Source organism: Ptiloglossa arizonensis, chromosome 2, assembly GCF_051014685.1.
Source record: "Ptiloglossa arizonensis isolate GNS036 chromosome 2, iyPtiAriz1_principal, whole genome shotgun sequence".
Classification (NCBI taxonomy): domain Eukaryota; kingdom Metazoa; phylum Arthropoda; class Insecta; order Hymenoptera; family Colletidae; genus Ptiloglossa; species Ptiloglossa arizonensis.
The window spans coordinates 18,946,021-18,966,530 of record NC_135049.1 but is presented as its reverse complement, the minus strand read 5'-3'; the positions used below and the strand labels follow the sequence as shown (position 1 = coordinate 18,966,530).

Here is a 20,510-nt window from a genome sequence, read left to right as displayed (position 1 = left end):
TCGGAGGAGACGACGAGTGGCGGTGGCTCCCAGTCACCGACTCACATTCGCATCAACTTCGAGCGATGCTTTCGCAAGGAATACAGCGCGTCGTCTCTGCAGGGGAAAACATCGTCGGCGGCCGCCGCAGCCGCCGCTGCCGCGTCCATGGACGACTCGCAGCAATATTCCGACTCCGAGTCGGAGCAAAAGGTGTCGAAAGACAATTTGAGCAGTGCCATATTTAATCTGGTCGCCGGTGAGTCGGAGATCAGTCAGAGCGACTTCGAAGGATCGTTTAAGGTCGAAAACGAGAGAACAGAGGGCTCGGTGCGGGACTACTGCGTGAAAGAGGGCGACGTATACCGGTGCACCGTATGCCATCGTACCTACACACACATCAGTAATTTCTGCCGGCACTACGTCACCTCACACAAGCCTAACGTCAAGTACTATCCTTGTCCGGTTTGTTTCAAGGAATTCACGCGGAAAGACAACATGGTCGCCCACGTGAAAATCATACATAGCCTTAAGCCGCATATGAGTCTTAGCAGCAGTGGCAGCAGTAGTATGGGCCAACAGCGGTAGACCGCTGCCAATGCGTTGTCCGCTCTTCTCAGGCTACGTTCCTCGGCTCTTCCCCGTTCTGTGTCACTTTGAGGGGAACGATGAAGCAAAATGGAATAGAGAAAAAAGAGAAAAGAAAAAAAAACACTCACACATACACACACACACGCGCGCGCGAGAAACAAGCTAAGCAAACGAACACACGAATTTTACCCTTAACACCCGTGTCGCGGGTGTCACGTTACGGGCGAACAATGATCGCGTCGTCGTGCAATTGTCGACAATTGTTGAACAAATCGTTGATCGATTTCTACCCTGGCAAGAGTCGAGGAACGTTGCGCATGGTAGAGCCAAACACTACGAAAAAGCTCAAATGAGACGCGAGCGTACATGTCAGTGGCTTTCCGGGTAAACCCATGGCTGTAAATGGAAAATCGCAATGTTTCGAACGAAGCGAAGAGAGAACAAGTAGTGTTGCTCCGTCGTGCAGACGCTAAATTAGATAAGTTCAATTTTAGTAACGAGGATCGAATCGGAGATGGGCGAATAGGTAATATTCAGCGTGCAAGTTTCAAACATTTCAACACCGTTGACGCAACGTCGTACAGGATGAACCGTGTAACGTGTCTCCACCGTTCGTCTTGTCAACGTTCCGCTCGAAATCTTCGTACCGTGACCGACACGGTGCACAATGTTCTTCGCCACGTTCGCTACCAGTTCGCTGCTACGCGCGCTCCGATTTTTCACACGAGGATCACCGTCGACTCGACGCACCACGTTGGTGTACATTCGTAGTTCGTGTACGTCGAATGTGTAAACGGCTATTGGTATCCGATAACTTTCAAAATTGAATCGATCTCGAACCAGTCCGTGCGTTGTCTTTCATACTTTGTTCAACGCGCGAATACGTGCAACCACACCGATGGAAATCACGTATCTGCTCGTTATAGTCCAGTCTCGTGCATATATATATATATATATATATATGTGTAACACATAATTGAAAACGTTCGCTCAGCGTATACGATGCAACAGAGCCGCGCGTGGTGAGAAAACGTGCACAGCATCGAATCAAATTTCAACGAACGTAGCCTCGAGCCGAACTATGGCAGCGAACGTGTCAAGGTCGTAACGTTAGATTTTTTTACGCTTCTGTATTTTGCACGTTCAAGGTCACCTTGTACAGTCATCCCTGCTCACCGAATCGGTGTACAGAGTCGCGACACGAACCGCGAACGTAACCTCGGGCCCCGAGTCGTTCGAAACGATAAACGAAATGTACAAGGGTCCTTGAATGCACGCGAGAAGGAGAAACAACGCATTAAAATCCATCGTTATCGACACGAGGGACCTTCGGAGCCGCGTCGCGCGCGATAACGAACAATTTTCGATCGCGTTTCGTACCGCAACGAGACCGATCGGTGTGGGGGTCGAGTCGCACGAGGCTCATCCGGTATATCGATTCCTTCGTTGCGAACGTTTGGACGGATAAGAAACTCGCAATAAGAAATCACGTCTATTGACCGTTATTCCGGTGACTTTTTGGGGGATAGGGAGGGACAATTGAATCACGGCGAATCACGTGCCGATTGCAGCTCAAAACGGTTTCCTCTGTTTCGTCGGCTCGATTCAAGGAAACGCGGATCGTAACGAAACATCGTACACACAAGTACACGATATTAAGAATAGCAGCTAGCAGAGTCGAGTGTACAAATTGAACGCAGGTACCTCCTTGTTGTTCGCGATCGTGTTGTTTTTCTTTTTTTTTGTTTTTTTTTTTTGTTTTTTTTTTCCTCTTTTGTTTCTTGTTCGCGTAGCAATGATCAATAACGATTGACGCGCGTTCCCGTGTTCTGCTGCTCGTTTTCTCTTTCTTCGTTCGGAAAGTCGCACTTTCGGACCGAAACTGGCACCGGGGGGAGAAAGGGGTGGGAAGTGGGGGGTTTATATCTCGGCCTGTTTCGCAAAACTGAAAGCTCCCTTTTCTCGAGGAACGATTCACGCGCGTAACACACAACGGGCATTAAGTTACAAAACGAAACGAGCTTTACCGCGTGCCTTCCCAGTTACGGGGGAGTCGCGGATCTATACAAAACAAAGAAAGAAAGAATGAAAGGAAGAAAGAAAGAAAGGAAGGAAGAAAAAAGTAAAAAAAAAAAAAAATAATAAAAAAAAATGAAGAAAAAAGAAAGCAAAATATTGTGCATACAAAGAGTTTATATTATGATTGAACCGGTGTATTCGTTTAATCGTCTCAACGTAGTTCTGCGACGACGGGGGATCAGTTAAATAGAATTAAATGAATCGCAGAAGATAAACGTGAGTCCAAATCAACAAAGAATACATTTAATATTCTTGCGACTGTTATTATTACGGAGAGAATCAAACGTGTTGCATGTGGCATCCAGGATGCATCTACGTTTAACGGAGCAAAGAAAGGAAATATGAGAAAAAAAGTAAAACAGTGCATGCACACACACAAACACAATTACACACACAATATAAATAAGGGAACCACGTAGACTGAGTAAATGCAATATATAATGTACGATGACCGTTCGCCATGTTGTTGAGCCGTTGAGCTGTTGTCAAGCTGTTGAGCCTGATTCGAAGTTATATAGTAGTGTAATAGGGAGCCAAGGTAGAAAAGGAGTCCGCGGTTAGTGGGGGCGGGGTGGTTAGACGAAGGAGGGGTTAATGGGGAAATTAACGGAGCGGGACATGCAATTCTTGAAAGACTGCAGAGGGACGGTTTTAACGACACCAAATACAAGATAGTACTGACATTGGATAGACTGAAGGCACTTTAGTAGTAACTTAACGCCGTATCGTACTGTACCGTACTCGATTGAACAAAATCGTTTCGCGTTTCCACGGTGAAACTCTAATGGTAGTTTTATCACGTGTATAGTATATGTATATACATATATATACGTATATGTATATATATATATATGTATGTATATGTATGTGTGTGTGTGTATATATATATTATACGTATTGTTAACTTTTTTAAATCGTTACCCACAAAAATTACACCGGAACATAGTGGGTATGAATCAGGCATTGTTCCGAGAGGAAGAAATATACACATTCGGGAGTCAATAATTAAATTCGTTAGATAAATTCGTAATCAGTACTAATCGATATATTTGTAGATTAATTCTTTTTGTTTTTTTTGTTTTTTTTCTTTTTCTTTTTGTGTGTGTAAATAATAAGTGCTGAATAATGTAAGACAAGGATGTGCATATCCAGGGTCGTAGAAATTGTTATTGTTAAAAGTTTATCCTTGTCTTACGTGTCGCAGGTTTTCACAGAATCCTGGGGTATGATACACAATAATTGTTCTTTAAAGCGAAGCGAACGAGCAAGAAATATTGTAGTGGATCAATACTGTTCAAAAGGGATACGGCTACAGTGATGGTATATAGGCTTAGTCGTGAGAGACAGCACTAAAATACGATCGTAGCTTACTATATTTTGCACTTTTCACTTTGTCGAATCCTCTCTAGTCGAACACGTTCGTTCATAGACCGTTTGTTAGATTTACGAACGGCTTGCATGAATCGCGAGAGGAAGCGAAACGATTTATATACAAATTTTTTCGTTAGTTGGGCATAGACATTAGACGACTAGAGGCTATATAATAATAATTATAAATATTATTACTGCTACTATTAATTAATTATTATCGTAACGGAGACCTTCGTTGTTATTTTAATACGTGGGATTAAAAGAAGATATAATAATAGAGAAAGAGAGATTGAGAGAGAAAGCGAGAGAGAAAGAGAGGGAGAGAGAGAGAGAAAGAGAGATAGGACACGCCCGTGATTTGTACGGTCCTGTCCGATCGCCCACGATATGACCAGTGTTGTTCGTTCGTTATTCAAGAGATATCTAGCGTTGCAAAGATAAAAAATTTTAGTTGTAAGGGAGTAGGAGCGGACGAGAAATCGCGAGTCTCCGAACGCAATTACGCGTACTTTTAGGCAGATAGAGGGGTATATTCAATTAGTTAGGCAGGCAGCAAAGATAGAGGAAGTAGGTGAAACAAAATAATAAAAAAAAACAAGATAGGATGAGAAAGAATACTAAAATTATAAGAAATGTTTTTTAGGTGTTTCTGATCATGGTGGACCGTGCCGCTGACTCGCTGTTCAATGTATACTCTCAGGTCAATTATTTTCAAAATTAAAAACTTTCATGGACCAAAGAGTGTCCGCCCCGTTAACGGGCGGATTATTTTCGGCGGGCGTAAAGATGTTTTTTAAAACGATGTTAAAGAAAGAAAGAAAATGAAATTAGAGGAGACGGTGGTCACAGGCCGGTCTTGGTGAAATCGTTGTGTTCAAGATGATGGGTTAACGCAAAAGCCCGTCCAAAGTGGAAACATGATGAGAAAGAGAGGGTGTAAACTGATAGTTGATATATAAATATAAAAAAAAAAAAGTGCAAAGAGGCAGCGGCTAAACAGCTTATATATCGATTTAAAGTAAAGAAGAAACAAAATAATAATTAAAGTAATACACTCACGTTTGATAATCACTGAGAGGCTAAGACTAACTCAATTTTAGATGGCAGGCAAGAAGAAAGATTTCTAGGAGCAAGTAAAGCGTGTTGATGTCGAGTGGAAAGTACAGCAGAAATAGAGCTCTCGGATCGCCTAAAGAAAAGAAAAAAATATAATGCAAACAAAGAAACAAACAAACAAACAAACAATGAATTGCCAAATTGAAAAAAAAAAAAGATCCCGTTGAATTCTTTCGATACTTGGTTGATGATCAGTTTTTATCATAGGCCAACAGGGACAGATAGTTTCCAGTGTCCTGTTTTTAATCAGAGGCCTTCCGTAGTAGCTCGTTTGAGGAAATCCAATTTTATTCGTCCGTTAAAAGAAAAAAAAAAAATAATAATGAAAACGAGTGTTAGTTTACCCTAGTCGACTTTTACGTGAGAAATCGCTCGAGAGATACTAAACTCTTGTTTCCGACATTTGTTGACAGCATGTTTGCCTTTTTTAAATTTTATTCATTGCATAATATATATATGTGTATATATATATATAGTCCGTTAAACGTCTTTTATTCGTTGCCGCGCGAGTGAAAAATGGACGGCATAAAAGGTTTTCACATATCGTTGAACTATAATAACGAAGACAGTTGCAGAGCGATTTGGCGATCGATATTTAAAAAACAAAAAAAAAAATGAAAGAAAAATAAACAAAAGTACGTTATAATGGCACGTGTGCGGGTTAGGTCGACGCTTTATCTACATCGAATTCCTTACTGTGGTATCTTAAGGCTCGTGATCAGGGTAAACTGATACCTAACAAATTGTTGAAATTTAGCAGTTGATCTTTCGAAGCTTGCTACGAAAATTTATCGTACAACATTCGCTCACGTTCGTTGCCTTTAAATGTTGTTAATCTTTAGAATTAAGGTTGTAAAAAGGAAAATTCATGTTGCCAATCAGTAAAAACGTTAGTAGTGGTTTCGTGGTGGTGTTTATTGTGGACTATGGATGTAATGATAATTAGATCCATGTTACTCGTACAAAATTAGTGTTCAAATTGTAAAAAGTGTTCATAGCGGGAAGATAAAGGAAAAAAAAAAAGAAGTTGAAATGTTATGAGGAATTACTTGTAGGGGGTGGGTTGTACCTTGCGCTTGCATTACGTGTCACGTGTTCATCTTCCGGGTGCTTTCTTAGATGGAGCAAAGAATTTAATTTCGAAAACAATACGTTACACGATCGATGAGATCGATTTGATTGAACCGTTTTAACGAATCTGCATCTGTCTTTCCTTTTACGTTTTTAATTTTGATTTGTTTTCTTTTGTTTTTTTTTCTCTTTAAACGAATAATTACGTTTGAAACGCAAGCGAATTTCTCACGCTAATCGAGGGTAGGTTCGCAGAGGTCTCGTCGATGAGTTTTCGCGTTGAACATATTTTAATTAATTTATAAGTCTACGGACATTGCGGGTGGATACGGGGGTGAATACGAAAAAACAAGAAAATTTAAAATAGAATATATTATATTTATGTGTGGCTCTTGCAATGGCGATGTCCAAGCGATTCTCGTCTTTTTATTCGTCCCGTCTTGGGCGGGACCACCAGTCAATACCGATTATACTAAGTTTTTCACGTGTTAATCGGCATCGACCGCTGTTGCAAGAGACCACCGCGAAAGAGGAACAGAGAGAGGTAAATTACGAGGCTTAAAAAGCAGACTGTACTATCGGATAGATTTTAATATATATATTAAATATAAATATATATATATATATATATACATAAACATATATATATATTAAAAAAAGAAAAGAATCATAGTTTATTATCGCAAATAAATTACACGCATATGTACACAGACACCTATACAGAGAGAAACATATACAAAATGCGCGAACTGGTGTAAAAGATGGTACATATATGTATATATACATATAATACACACATCTGTATGTATATGTACATATATATTAATATTATTATTGCGATGATTATTATTATTATTGCGATTATTATTAATATTATTACGATTATTATTATCATTATTATTATTATTATTATTATTATATATTATATATATATATAAACAAAAGTTATATCGAATATATTTTAGCGCTAGTTGATAATACCTATTAACGTCGTTGCAGTTTTTGAAATGATGCGTCAGAAAATGAGAGTTAAAAAAAAAGAAAGAAATGGAGATACGTGGTTGACTTTTAACTTTATATATATACACGTTGAATTAACGTACTTCAGTGGGATCCAATAATATGTAGCGGTGTAATCCCCGATTTGGTGCCTTTTTAAGCGACATAAATAATGACGATGAAAAATGAAAAAAAAAAAAGAGAGAGAGAGAGAGAGAGAGAAAGCAAGAAAGAAAGAGGAAGAAGTAATAAGTAAATTGTTATGAAAACGCGATCGCAGGCGCGCGTGTGTATATCCCTTTTTTTAAAAAGGTGCGCCCGACGATCGCAATCTAGTGCCAAATAAGTGAGACCTTGTCGTAAAATGAGTGTAAAGACGAAGATGAAGAAAAAGAAAAAAAAAAAAATGAATAATAAGGTGAAATTTTATAGGGAACTTTTTAGAGAAGACGAGTCTTTTCTGACGCTGGGTAGACTTAGTATATTTTATATGCACTGATTGTTTGATTATGACTATCGATAATAAAAAGAACGGTGTTCAATAGATTATAATTGAAGGATTTTTAAGTCTCGCTGTACCGACTTGTCTCACACACGCATTCACGTCTCCGTTTTCTTTTTTTTTCCGTTGCACGCGCGCGCGCAACGCATACTCGACGTTTCTTCTCTTTTTTTTTTTTTTTATTTTTTTCTCTCTCGAGAAAAACACACTTTGTCACTTGCGTGCGTGCGTGCGTGCGTGCGTGCGTGCTTGCGTGGCGTTCGCTTTGCGAGATTCGGTCGACAGCGGGGTTTCGTAGACGAAAAGAAAAAGAAAGAAATAAGAGAAATCAATTTTGTTCGACGAAAGAATCAACGAAAACGAAGGGAGACTCTCTGTGTATATATCGTACGGCTCAATTCGACCCACCGATGACGGATCGATAAAACGTCGAAGCGAATCTCGAAAAGTTGTACGCGTTTACATCCACCGTACAAAGTAACGCATCGAAACGCATCGCTGCAATAAGCGAGACGCAAACGAAAAGCAACGAGACGTTTATCAAGCTTTCGTGGACCAGTGTTGCTTATTGTCTGCGAGCTCGAGGTGTTCGACATTTTGTCAGATTGTTTTTTTCCTTGCGAATGAAACCGAGCTTTATCCAACCGGCGCGCGAAAAACCGAGTTTCTTGTGCGAAGCTTTACGTCCGTTTGGCCGCAATAACACTCTTAAGTAAATTTCATCTGTTACTTTAATTTTACAAGAAAGAAAGAAAGAAGAAAGAAAACAAAAAAAAAAAACAAAAACGTTTACCACTTTTTTGTTGCAACGTTTCCACGGTTTTCTTGTGTATCGAGATCGATTTTGTTTCTTTTCGACGATTTCTCGCGCTCTCGAAACGCTAACGCGATAGAAAGAGCGGGAAAAGAAACGCGTGAAAGAATGCGGAAAAAAGTGGTGGTAAAACGCGTGAACCGAGTGTACAAAATCGCCGGATGTCAGCGACACACGTTATTGCTGGAAAAAGTAAGAAAGAAAAGTCGTGCACCGTGAATAAGAAATACACGACCGGTTTATATATATATATATATATATATATATATATATGTGTATATATATATATATTAGTGGGCTGGAAGGACTGTACCCTAATGTATACACGCTTATCGAGGAAAGTAGCAGACTAATCGCAATCGAATCGAACAGAAGGTAATTACCATAAACCGACTAAGCAGCGCGTTTAAAAGTGCAGTAGAGCAATTATTATTTTTACAAATCCTTTTCGTTGCGTTTCATGTCGTTTCCGTTATTATGCGTCACATTGTCCGCACGTATGTGGAACGTGAGTGTTCGATTCACCATCCGAGACTCGTGTTATTTCTCCAATTTAATCGTTCGCATGCAAATCTACCGTCCCCGAGTAGCTCGCGGACATTGAAACATTTATCGAAAAAGCGACGAATTCACCATCCAAGTGCCATAAGTTACTTCGAATCGAAAGATTTGTCACAGACGATTAATTGCCACGAGTTCTGTGCAGCTATCGAGTCGTTATCTTCTTTCTCTTCTCGGAAGAAATTCTTCTTTTTTTTTTTTTTTTTCTTAATTAATCTCGCGTTACGTTCCACAACCGTGTCCCTCGTAGAGATTTCTCAATTTAGTCGTTTTGAAGATGGAAAAAAAAAAGTGAAAAAAGAAAACAGCAAACATCACACGTACACGTACACGCGCCACCACCGCCCTGTTGTATGTCACGTAGGGGTCCACAAATGCATAAAGACACACACACACATACATACATACATACGTACATACATGCATACACACACAAACAGAGAGAGAGAAAAACTCGCAAAAATTCGAGAATTCCCGCACTCACCACGAAGCACCGTTACACTTAGCCAAAAATTACTTTTATTTAGTTTCGTTTTAGCGATTGTGGATGATGCGTCTTTTTGGTCGCCTTGCAGTCGCTCTGTCGCGTCGACGACGACGAGAACGACGACGACGACGACGACGACGACGATGCCCCGGAGGAACACGGTGCGAGGAATTATTTAAATGACTCTGATTAGCGAACGTTACTCGATCACTTGTAAAGTAAATTATCACCGTAAACCGACGGGAAGCGATTGACGGTACCAACGAGACGATCTTTAGATATTAAGATTCCGTTGCCGCGGCTGGCACCAGATTGTAACAGCGGGCGTCCCGTTCCGAAAATCGGACATTCGTTATTGCGATTTCTCGCGTTGCGTTTCAACGAGTTCGCCCCGCGATAAGAAACGCGGTGACGCCCCGCGCTGTACGCGAGGCCAGTCGCGACGAGGAAGTAAGCGATTATTATTTTTTATGGACTTTTTGTTTTGCATGTTGCGTACGCGTATTGTTGATTTATTATTTTTACTGTCCGGACAATGAAGGAAAGTGAAACATTTTGGAGAGCAACAAAAAGATAAATATATATATGTACATGGTTTGTTTGTTGCATTTAACTTTTTGATTTTTATAAGCCCGCTGGCTGTAAAACTTGTTACTATCTGTTTTCTTTGATCATCACCGTGCCACGTGTTCGATCGTTGCGAGAAACGATTGCAACGATGCGGTCTGTTGAAAAAAAAAAGAAACATTCTCCGTCGTTTCGACAAAATTATGAATTGTAAATAATTGCGCCAAGTGCGCTTGCGAACGCTCGTCGATCGACGACCGGTCTTGAACCACGGCAGGTAATTCGCGTCGTTTCTCGCATCGATCGAGTATTAGAAAATAAAATACGACATAGAATCTGTTGCACAACAGATGTTTGGTACACAATCTGCCATGACATTTGTCTTTTCTACGAAGTCGTACGGCGCTTCAACTTGGAAAGCTTCCAGTGCGTGTTGCAGCGTGTACCAAAATTACTCATGCCATAAGCTTGAAAACAACGTCGGATGAGTCTTCGTCCTTAGTTGCTGTGGTCACTTGATTTTCTTTTCTTTTCTTTTCTTTTTTTTTTTTAAGTTGATACACGGAACCGTTCGTTACGAATTTTCAGCGTGGAATCGATGGAGTCCTTGGAGTCTGTCTATCCGATGTATGTTTACATGTGCCCTCTTCTTGTAGATAGACCACTTGTGCTATGATCCTACTAGTAACTACACATACACGAAACGTAAGAACGGCACATTTTGTTGTCGCGCAACTTATTAAAAGAAAGAGAGAGAGAGAGAGAGAGAGAAAAAGAAAAAAAAACATATGGTACGATTATACTTTGTTTTGTTTTTTTGTTTTATCAACGTCACTTTTTATTTTCGTTGACAATCCCGAATCCATTTGTCCGTCGCTCACACATTGTTCCCCGATTTCCAAATTACGTAGATAGTAATACTTTCGTTTCACGTTAAATTCTTATTTACAGGTGTTATTCAGATATTATTTGAATTTTATAGAGAAAGATTATTTCTATTTACAGTGAGCCCCGCTTGTACGCCACCGAATCGTGTTCGTTCGTTTCCACGCATCCGGGGAAGGTATCGAGATTTGCCGAGTATTGTTCAACGGGGAGAGAGAGTGCGCGAGATAGAACAACAACAATAACACGCGACCCGAGTGAGTCATTCGTTAATGAAAATTTTATTTTTATATTTTTCATTACATCTTAGCGAGAATATTCCCCATGGGAAGGTGAGATTCTCCCGATGAAAACGAGCTCGGACAATTCTTCATTACACGTTGTTGAAAATTGTATCAAATCGATTCATACAACGTGTAATTAAATATCGTCCGAACGAGCTCGCGTCTCGACTCGTTTTCATCGGAGTAACGTTGTCAATCCATTGGCAAATACGCTCACGAAGATATAATGTGAAACATAAAAAATTGTATTTTCAGTAGTGAATTAAACTCGATTGCACGTGCTAAATGAAAGCACGAATGAAAGAAAACAATAACAGGGAAGACTTTGGTCCGTTCACGCGGGAAAAAAAATGATTCGCGGCGTACAAGCGGAGATCACTGTAATTGCTTTGTTTTACAGCGAGTCGTGTATTTCGTTTATGACTCGTTCGTCGCTTCACTTCTATTTGCACGCATTAAAGTATGCAGTATGAACGTACATCTCGAAAGTATCAATATACCGGGTGAATCGTAAAACTTGTCCATCCATGTTATCTTTGCTCTTACTAATCCCATCGATTTTATATTTATCGTGGATGACGTGGTTCAAGAGGTTTTTTAAAATAATAATAATAATAATAATACGTTTTTTATACGTCTTTCGTTTTGAAGTTTTCAAGGTCACCTGTAATTTCGTTCACCTATCATGCAGAGATTCTTCAACGACCTTGAGTACGAAATTTAATATTGACAGAATGTAACGTTCTATATTGTTCCCAACGATCTCTCTCCAGAACGTTATATTTTGGCAACAATCATCCATGATAAAATTTTCATCCGTTCAAACGACAAGTTTTCAACGGTTCACCCAGTCTACACGATAGTATTAATAAATATTCATATTTCAGTTTTAATTAGCTTGCAGTTGCATGCAACGCACAGAGCATTGTCGTAGAAAAAAAGAGACACGATTGATAAAGTATTAGAATCTTTGATTATCGAATTGCAAATTTTATGCATTTCTGGCGAACGTGAGAAACACGCGGTGAACGTATACGGAAAATGTACGATCGTAACTGAACGAAGTACGAAATATTTTTATATTACTTGTACCGCGCAATATATTCTGTATACGTTTTCCACGTGTATTTCGTGCTTACGCTCTAAATTGCACCGAAAATCTGCAGTCCATTGTACTCGTTGTCGTAACGTCGTAGCATCCAGAATGTCCCTGAAAGTTCAACGATCTTTACTGACTCGGATCTTTTCGCAGAGTTTACATCGGGGAACACGAAATCGGACGGAGAGACGTGGAAAGAGAAGACACGAAACCTCGGGACCGGCTCCTCGTCGAATCAAACGAGCACGGATACATCGAGCGCGAGATCGACCGCGACAACATCATTGACCACGACAACGAGCTCGACGTCCACCGCGGCGTCGAACTCCGGCACGAACACGACCACAGCGCCCTCGAGAAGTTCGTCCGCGTCGCCCGCGACCGGTAGAAACAACGCGCAGAACAGCGGCGGCAGCAGCAGCGGCAGCAGCCCTGCACCGACGACGAACTCCTCGTCGACCAGCGGCCACCAGATCGGCACTATGTCCGCACCACCCGGTCGTCAGGTCCCGAAAAGACGCATGAGACGTCGCGCGACCTCCCACTCGCAGGATCCGGCCGAACAGCTGACCGAGATGTCCGTGCGCGGGCTGAATCTCTTTCGTTACGCCTCGATCACCGAGGGCGTTTATCAGTGCACCGAGTGCGCGAAGCTCGACATACAGAAAACGTTCAAGAACAAGTACAGCTTCCAACGGCACGCTTTCCTCTATCACGAGGGCCACCAGAGGAAGGTGTTCCCGTGCCCGGTATGCGGCAAGGAGTTCTCCAGGCCGGACAAAATGAAGAATCACATGAAGACCGTGCACGACTGCTTCATGCCCAAGGACTGCGTTGTGCCCTTTGGCTTTTTTCTCTCGCCTTAGCGGGCGGCGCGAGGGCGAGGTGGGGTGGCGATCGGTCCGGGACGAAGAACGACCACGCAGACGGACGACAACGACGGACGTACGGAGACGGCCGCGACCAGCGGCGTCCAGAGGAACGCGAGGAACACGATCTCGAGGGCGACGACGTTGAAACACTCGTCCGCGTCGAGGATCGTGTCCGTGTTCAGGCGGGGCCGCGTTTGAGAGATACGAGATTTCGAACTTCTCTCCGCGTTGTGTCCTCCACCATACCCTCCCCATAAGTCTCACAGTTGTCCGCGAACGTGGCGTGTCACGGAGATACGTGGAAACAGAACAGTTCTCCCCTCCCCCCGTTCCGAATGTGTACACCCGTGCATCGCGCGGACCAATCGCATGGCCCATCTCACCCCCGCGATGATCGATTCCCTGTCATAGAGCGCGATCGATTTAGTCGTTTCGAGGAGCCCGACGGATGCTGCTCGCACGAGAAGAAGAGCGGAGACGCGTGTAGGCCGGTGAAGGAGACCAACGCGACGGATCGGATGCAAACACTGCTGAGCGGGACGACGTCGAGTGATCGCGAAGAATAAAAGGGCCCATGGACGGAACGAATTATCGTATCGCTGACACCGGAGCTAGATCCACGTATTACACGGACACACGAACGTCGTTCACGGATAAGCGGTAATTCTTCTTAACACGTTCACTGCGGTGACTTTTTTTCGCGGAGTTTCGTGTTTCGCGACAGGTGTCGCTTACGATCTCGAAAGTAAACGGAGCTTGAAATTTTATCGATCCACCGCATCGACGCAATGCTCTATTTTCTAAATTCGAGAAACAACTCTCACCGACAAGACGCTGTTGCAGTCGCGTCGTTTTCTTTAGATTCACTTCGTGGATTCGTGGAACGTTCCGCAAATTTTAGTATTCGATGGTACACGGGGAAAAAATGTAGACTTTTCTACGCGTACCGAAAATTAAGAACGCATCTTCGTAGCATGTAACGAAGGTTCAGTGAAGTATGATTCGCATGGAACGAAATACCAGTGAACGTGTTAACCTTATCTATAACAAACGATCAAATTCATAGTGACCAAGGCGTCGTTCGGTCAATGTGTTTGTTGTGTTGTGCCCTTTGGCCACTGTAAAATTGCCTCTGGACAATGACCATAGCCAAAGGTCGTACCGTGAACGTCCAGCACTCGTTGCACGAGTAGATGCGCATAACACGGCTGATACACGTGCAACGCTCTGCCAATGGCGGAACAACGTTGTACGCATCTGTCTCGCGCATCACGTGTTCAAGGCGGCGTTCGTGCCTCTACGGTATCGTGGACAGTTCTCTTCGAATCAGTGTACAACGAGTGTGTACGTCGCGCGCTGCAACGACAATTTCGAAACAATCGCGTGAATCATAGTTTTCCAATTTACCATACGATAAATCGTTACGTCCACGGCTCCTATAAAAGGAAGTCTGTCCTCGAACGTGACTACTCGAGCGATGTGCCCCTCTGTGTACATTAGTATTATATGATCCTTGAACCGTGCAATAGCGCGCAATGCTTGCGGCCGATCGACGCTCGGCTGTTCTCCGTCACCCATGCGGCCGGCTTCTTATATACGCGTTCGGTACGCTTTGATACGCGCGGAAACGTAACTCGCGCGTAAAGTGAAATTTGACGCGAGTCGATGAACGTTTTCAAGTTTCACCGGCGGAACAATCACGATGTTTCGTTCGCGCGGTTTTACGTACGCGCGTATGGTACGATGTATTTAAACCATTGTTTCACAACGCTGAAAATTTGTCGTGTCGGCCCCCAAACCCGCGCCCCTCCCCTCCCCTCCCCGCGTAACAGATGAGTTTTTGAATGGTCGCAGTATTTTACGCGGGCGTAGTCTGCATTAATTCCACTTTTTTCTCGTTATCTTTTGAGAATCAAAATTTAACGACATCGGCGAACAAAGGAGAAAATTATTCTTACGAAACTAACGAGCTTTCTCGTGCCTTTATCGATGGTTTCTTTTTTCTTTTCCTAAGGATAGCTTGATATAATATACGTATCGCGGGCAAGAAGTGTATAAAATTGTGCAAGGAAAAAATATCTTACATTAAACGTTTAGTGGAGATACAGAGAAACGTAAGCAATACGAGCAATGGGACTGACAAAAATTGATGTTATGAAAATATTCTTCCTTTCTACTAGATCGTACCGTGATGGATAGCTTTAAAACAAAAAAAAAATGCGTCGATGCTTTAACTAACGGGATTTTTTATTTTTGTCTTTTCTTTTTTTTTTGTTTGAATTTCAACAGGCAACATGTGAAACGTTGGTTACAAATATGTTCTCTCTTCTTCTCAGATACTTTAAATCTTTGCACCTTTCACAGTCCCTTCTACATCTGCGTAGAACTCTGCATAGTCAAAATCGAAACTGTTAGATTTGTCCGTATTCGTTTACCGAGAGAACGGGATCACGTTCTTAAAATGACGCGCGTATATTCATCTCTACGCGCGATTTTAACTAAACAAATATGCACGTGTACAAGCTTGCACGCGTTGTTCGCTTGGTACGTTAAAAAAAAAAAATAATAATATTCTTCCAATTTTGTAAACGAATCCAAAAATATCGACGAATCATCGGAAAGGAATCATATGGACCCTTAACGAACGTGCAGAGTTTCGTAGTCAAGATTTCCTTTATTTCTTTTTTTAAATTTTTTGTAAGCCAAACAGATTTGATTCCAATGGTGCGTAGCGAAGCATATTAGTAAAATGTTAAAAAGAAGAAAAAAAAAAAAGAAAGAAGAAGAAAATGTATATTTATCACAGAGTTTATAACAGTTCGCTACGAGCACAGGAGACTCGTAGAGTTCATTAGATAGTGCCTCCAATAGAGAGAAAGAGAAGGAACACGAATTATACTGCATAGCAGCCTCGGTATATGTACAGGTTCTCTGGGAAAGTGTATTATAGTTATTACCAATTATTAATTATTACTATTATCATTATCAATTTACCATTACTCGCACTACTATTAATGCAGCAAACAATATTATTTTTATTATCACCGTTACAATTATTGCTATTAATATTATTGTTTGATAAGAATTATTAACTTTTAGCTATGGACAAGCACCGATAAAATTGGTTATTATTACTAGGTACATAAGTTAAATGCACAAGCAAGCACGGACACGTTATAGAGAAAGTTATATGTATATGTATATGTATACAAACATAGTATACAAGGTGTACCATTTTCATCGTTCCATACGGTTACTTTCAAAACTATTGCTTATTTAAAGAAATGTTCACGATGGAACGTTTTGTCACCCGCATGATTTTGTCACGAGTGGAAAGGAATCCAAGATGCTGAGATCGTGTCCATCTTCAAACGATAACATATTTTGTGTTTTAGTCAGACACGTGACTTTATGTAATGACCTACAATATGTGCGTTATCCAAGGTCATTTTAGAACATAAAATAACTCTAGTATCTTTGTACCAAGACCACCGTATCGTAAACAATGATTTTCGTAAAAAATATCCCATTACGCCGGATAATATGGTAGACAAAATCACGGAATGCGATGCTTACGAAATTCCCGCGTAAAATGTTCGATGGAATAGAAAAACAATTGATGAATATCGATGCTCGAAATCGTGCCTTTAAACCTCTAGATTGAGTAAATTTCACGAGTCTTCCATTGGCCTTGGATGACTTTTACTGTAGATCATTGGATTGGTTGTTGCACAAGGTAGACATTGAGATCACCACAAGGTCCACGTTCCAAACAAAATCGTGCAGACTACAAAATAGTCCCTCGAAACGAGGTAACTTTCGAACGAAACATTTATTCGTACATACAATAGTTGGGGACATAATTGCATGGAGAGATACAAACAGGACACCCTGTATACATATAATGGGCCTCAGTTAGTTCGGGTCTAGATCGTTTGTTTTTTCTCTTTGATTTATTATTATTATTATTATATTATTATTATTATTATTATTATTATTATTATATTATTATTATACTTTTTCGTTCGTTCGTTCGGTTAAAAATCTGAGAGAAATCTGTTATTTGATGATACGCTATTAACACGTTTTCTTTTATTTTTTTTTTCTTTTGTTCGGTGTTGGGACACCGCAGAATAGACGTAGCAAAGCAAGGTCGAATTACACAAATTTTTTCGAGAAACACGCGGAATAGAATTAATGCAAACGAAGCTTACGATTCGTTCGTAGGGATGTAACAAGTTACTTACCGCTCCTCCGTGTCTACCTTACGATACGATGAAAAATAACGCAGCCGCGCGTGAACGAAGGTATGGTTACCGGTTGTATGCGCCCAACCGTATCACTTCGTTGTTATAATATTCCTTGAACAGAATTCTAGTTCTTCCCTTTTATCAGGCGCTTCGAGACGAATAAACGCAGCGATTTGTACAATAATTAGCAATAACGAGCGCACCGTTTAGTACTTGCGTGAAAAGTGGTACAGACGGGAGCACGGGAGATCTGTCCTGGCTGGGCGGGGCCTTCCCCCACCCCGCGACTCCTATACGCTGGATCATTCGACGCCATCTTTCGCGGGACGCGCGAACAGTATTGCCTGTTTGTCGATGTAGCGTCTCGTCTGTCGTACGCGAACCTATTTCGACTTGTTCTCGAAACGTAAACAAATGAATCGGGTATACCAGGAACGAGGAAAGATTTGTTCCAATTTCAAAGGAACGCGAACAGTATTAAGTAATAATTTTTAGCTCAATCATTGACTAAAATGTCCGACCCAATACGACTCGCGATTTTTCCACAGAACCGAGATTTTTCTTCGTACATATTTGTAACAACACGTGTCATCTTGGAATCGAGAACCGTCCCCCACTATACTACATCGTCCCCCACCCCCAGGGGCAGAACACTTGCGCTCCCGTCTATACATATCGGTCGCATCGAACAATTTCGCGAGGTCTGATATTACACGGATCTTCCCCATCCCCCCTAACCCGTTCTACGAATTTACTAGTAGTAATATTTTACTTACACGTCGAGTCTCCGACATGTGAACAACGATACCCTGATTTTCATCACCCTTCCCCCCACAACCCTCCCTTTATATCCGAGCTGCAGGAGAACATTCGAACGAATACCGAATGGAAAGGAGTATTTTGGTCTTCCGGCGTCGGTGTTATATGGCGTGATAGCATCTGTGAAAATGTGCGTGGATGTGTGTACGTGCGATATATAATGTGTGTTAGAATGATGGTTAATCAAGAGAGAAAGAGAAAGAGAGAGCTATTTAAAAGAATTATATATAAAGAGATATATTACGTGAGAGGGACTAATGTGCACCCGCGTGTAATTTCTTCGACGACGACGACAACAACAACCGAAAACGAGAAAACAAACAAACGAGATATCCATCAAAGCTCAGAAATTCTATTTTCGCAAAAAAAAGAAAAAAAAGAAGAAAAAACCTTTTCGTTTCCTACGTCCAGGTCACTCGTTGCTATTCGAAGGACGATTAGTTACTTTTAATTTGATATTACGCGTACGGGAACACATCGAGTATACATATTAAAGCCTAACGACGAATCACGAACAGCGAAAACACGTAAATGCTTCTACGGAACGTATCGTACAATCAGGCTTTACCCCCCCAGATGTTACGTCGGGTCCACGATCCGTGTTGGCGAATTATATATATATATATATGTGTATATATGTATATATATGTATATGTGTATATATACATATATGTATATTATGTATATGTGATGAATACAAAAAAAAAACATGGGCATCGTATGCAATTTCGTTTGACTCATTAACGATAAAATTCTATTGAAAAAAAAAAGACAGAATTATGTTACGTGCGTGTACAAGAGGCTCCGACGGTTGGTATCGCCGGCTACCTATGAACCTCCAAAAAAATTTCCTATTTCAATGACGTGTGCAAAAGCAATTTAGGATGGTCGTGTTACTTTTTTTTTTTCTTCACTTTCCATGCACTGTGACTACCTTACTTCTTATGTATTAGTTTTATACCACTAATGTAAGAATTCTATTATTATTATTATTACTATTATTATTATTATTATTATTACTATTATTTTTATTATTATTATTATTATTATACTATTACTATTGTCATCGTCAAATACCGTTTATTATTTTATTTTTAATTTTAACTGTAACATCGGGTAGTTAGTTAGCGCGGTAAGGTGCATATAGGCTTTAAAGAAACCACAGCAACGCGTTAGGAAACGAAACGTGCGAGGATAGCCAGACAAATGCAAACAAACGGTTATTATATTTATAATACAGATATTTTATTTGAGCGTTGAATGCTACAGCTTGCGACATAACGCGACACCTTTCGATGTTTCCGTTTTCGCCTAATTTCGATCCGATCGACGACAACGGAGAAAAACGATGTTTCGCGTAGACGGCGTTCCGCGGCGAAACGGGAATTTATTTATATACGATATATAGTTGACCACTGTAAATTTTATTCGTGTTGATGGCCGAATAAACGGGCGCGATTCCGTGAATCATTCGATGCTGAACGGATAAACGACGAGACGATGATGCTCTTTGTTCTGTTTCTATCATTTTTTTTCTTTTTTTTTTTTTTTTTCATTTTTCTTTTTCCCCGTCCATCGTCGGAACGTCGATGCGCGAAATATCATTTCGCGAATTAAATTCGCTGCAACCGCACACCGTTCGCTGTTCCAGCCGGAGGCAAAACGTCGACTTTCGGGGAGGAAAAGCGAAAGAAACGCAGCAACGCGTTCCGCGAGTAAAAATGAACACTTTTTCTTTTGTTATGTCCGCCTGGATTATTCTTACTTGCGCGCAATTTTTAATTAATCTGAGGGGAAACAATAATACGAGCGAGTTTTAGCAAATTTACGATCACCATTATATATATATACATGTACTATATTTGTATGTATATGTATGTGTGTATATATATATATATATATATATATATGTACATATATGTACTATATATGTGTGTATACATATGTGCTATATATATGTGTATATATATGTACTATATATATATGTATACATATATATACATATATATACATATATATATATATATTATTTAGTAGGGTTACGTACGAGTACTGGCACTTTTATTATGCACCGAAAACCATCCCATGGAAACAACGCACAGCACTCTGTTTCGTTAGACGAATGAAGCGCGGGTATATAGGAACCAATTTACACTGCACGCAA

At 40.8% G+C, this 20,510-nt stretch overlaps 1 protein-coding gene across 9 annotated transcripts in view; it reads left to right on the top strand.

Annotated features, from left to right (window-relative positions):
* The window catches only part of Ttk (zinc finger and BTB domain-containing protein ttk), a 51,499-nt gene that overhangs the window by 23,585 nt on the left and 7,404 nt on the right, over positions 1-20,510 (top strand). For 4 of the 9 annotated variants that reach the window (XM_076303928.1, XM_076303927.1, XM_076303929.1 and 1 more), the window contains exon 5: positions 12,559-13,423. The exons of 4 other annotated variants lie outside the window; for them this stretch is intronic. In XM_076303928.1, the coding sequence (XP_076160043.1) occupies positions 12,559-13,271 (713 nt within the window). In that variant the 3' untranslated portion in view covers positions 13,272-13,423. Of the gene's footprint in view, positions 568-12,558; positions 13,424-20,510 lie in introns of those variants that run through there. One more of the 9 variants, XM_076303933.1, reaches the window with a different exon arrangement.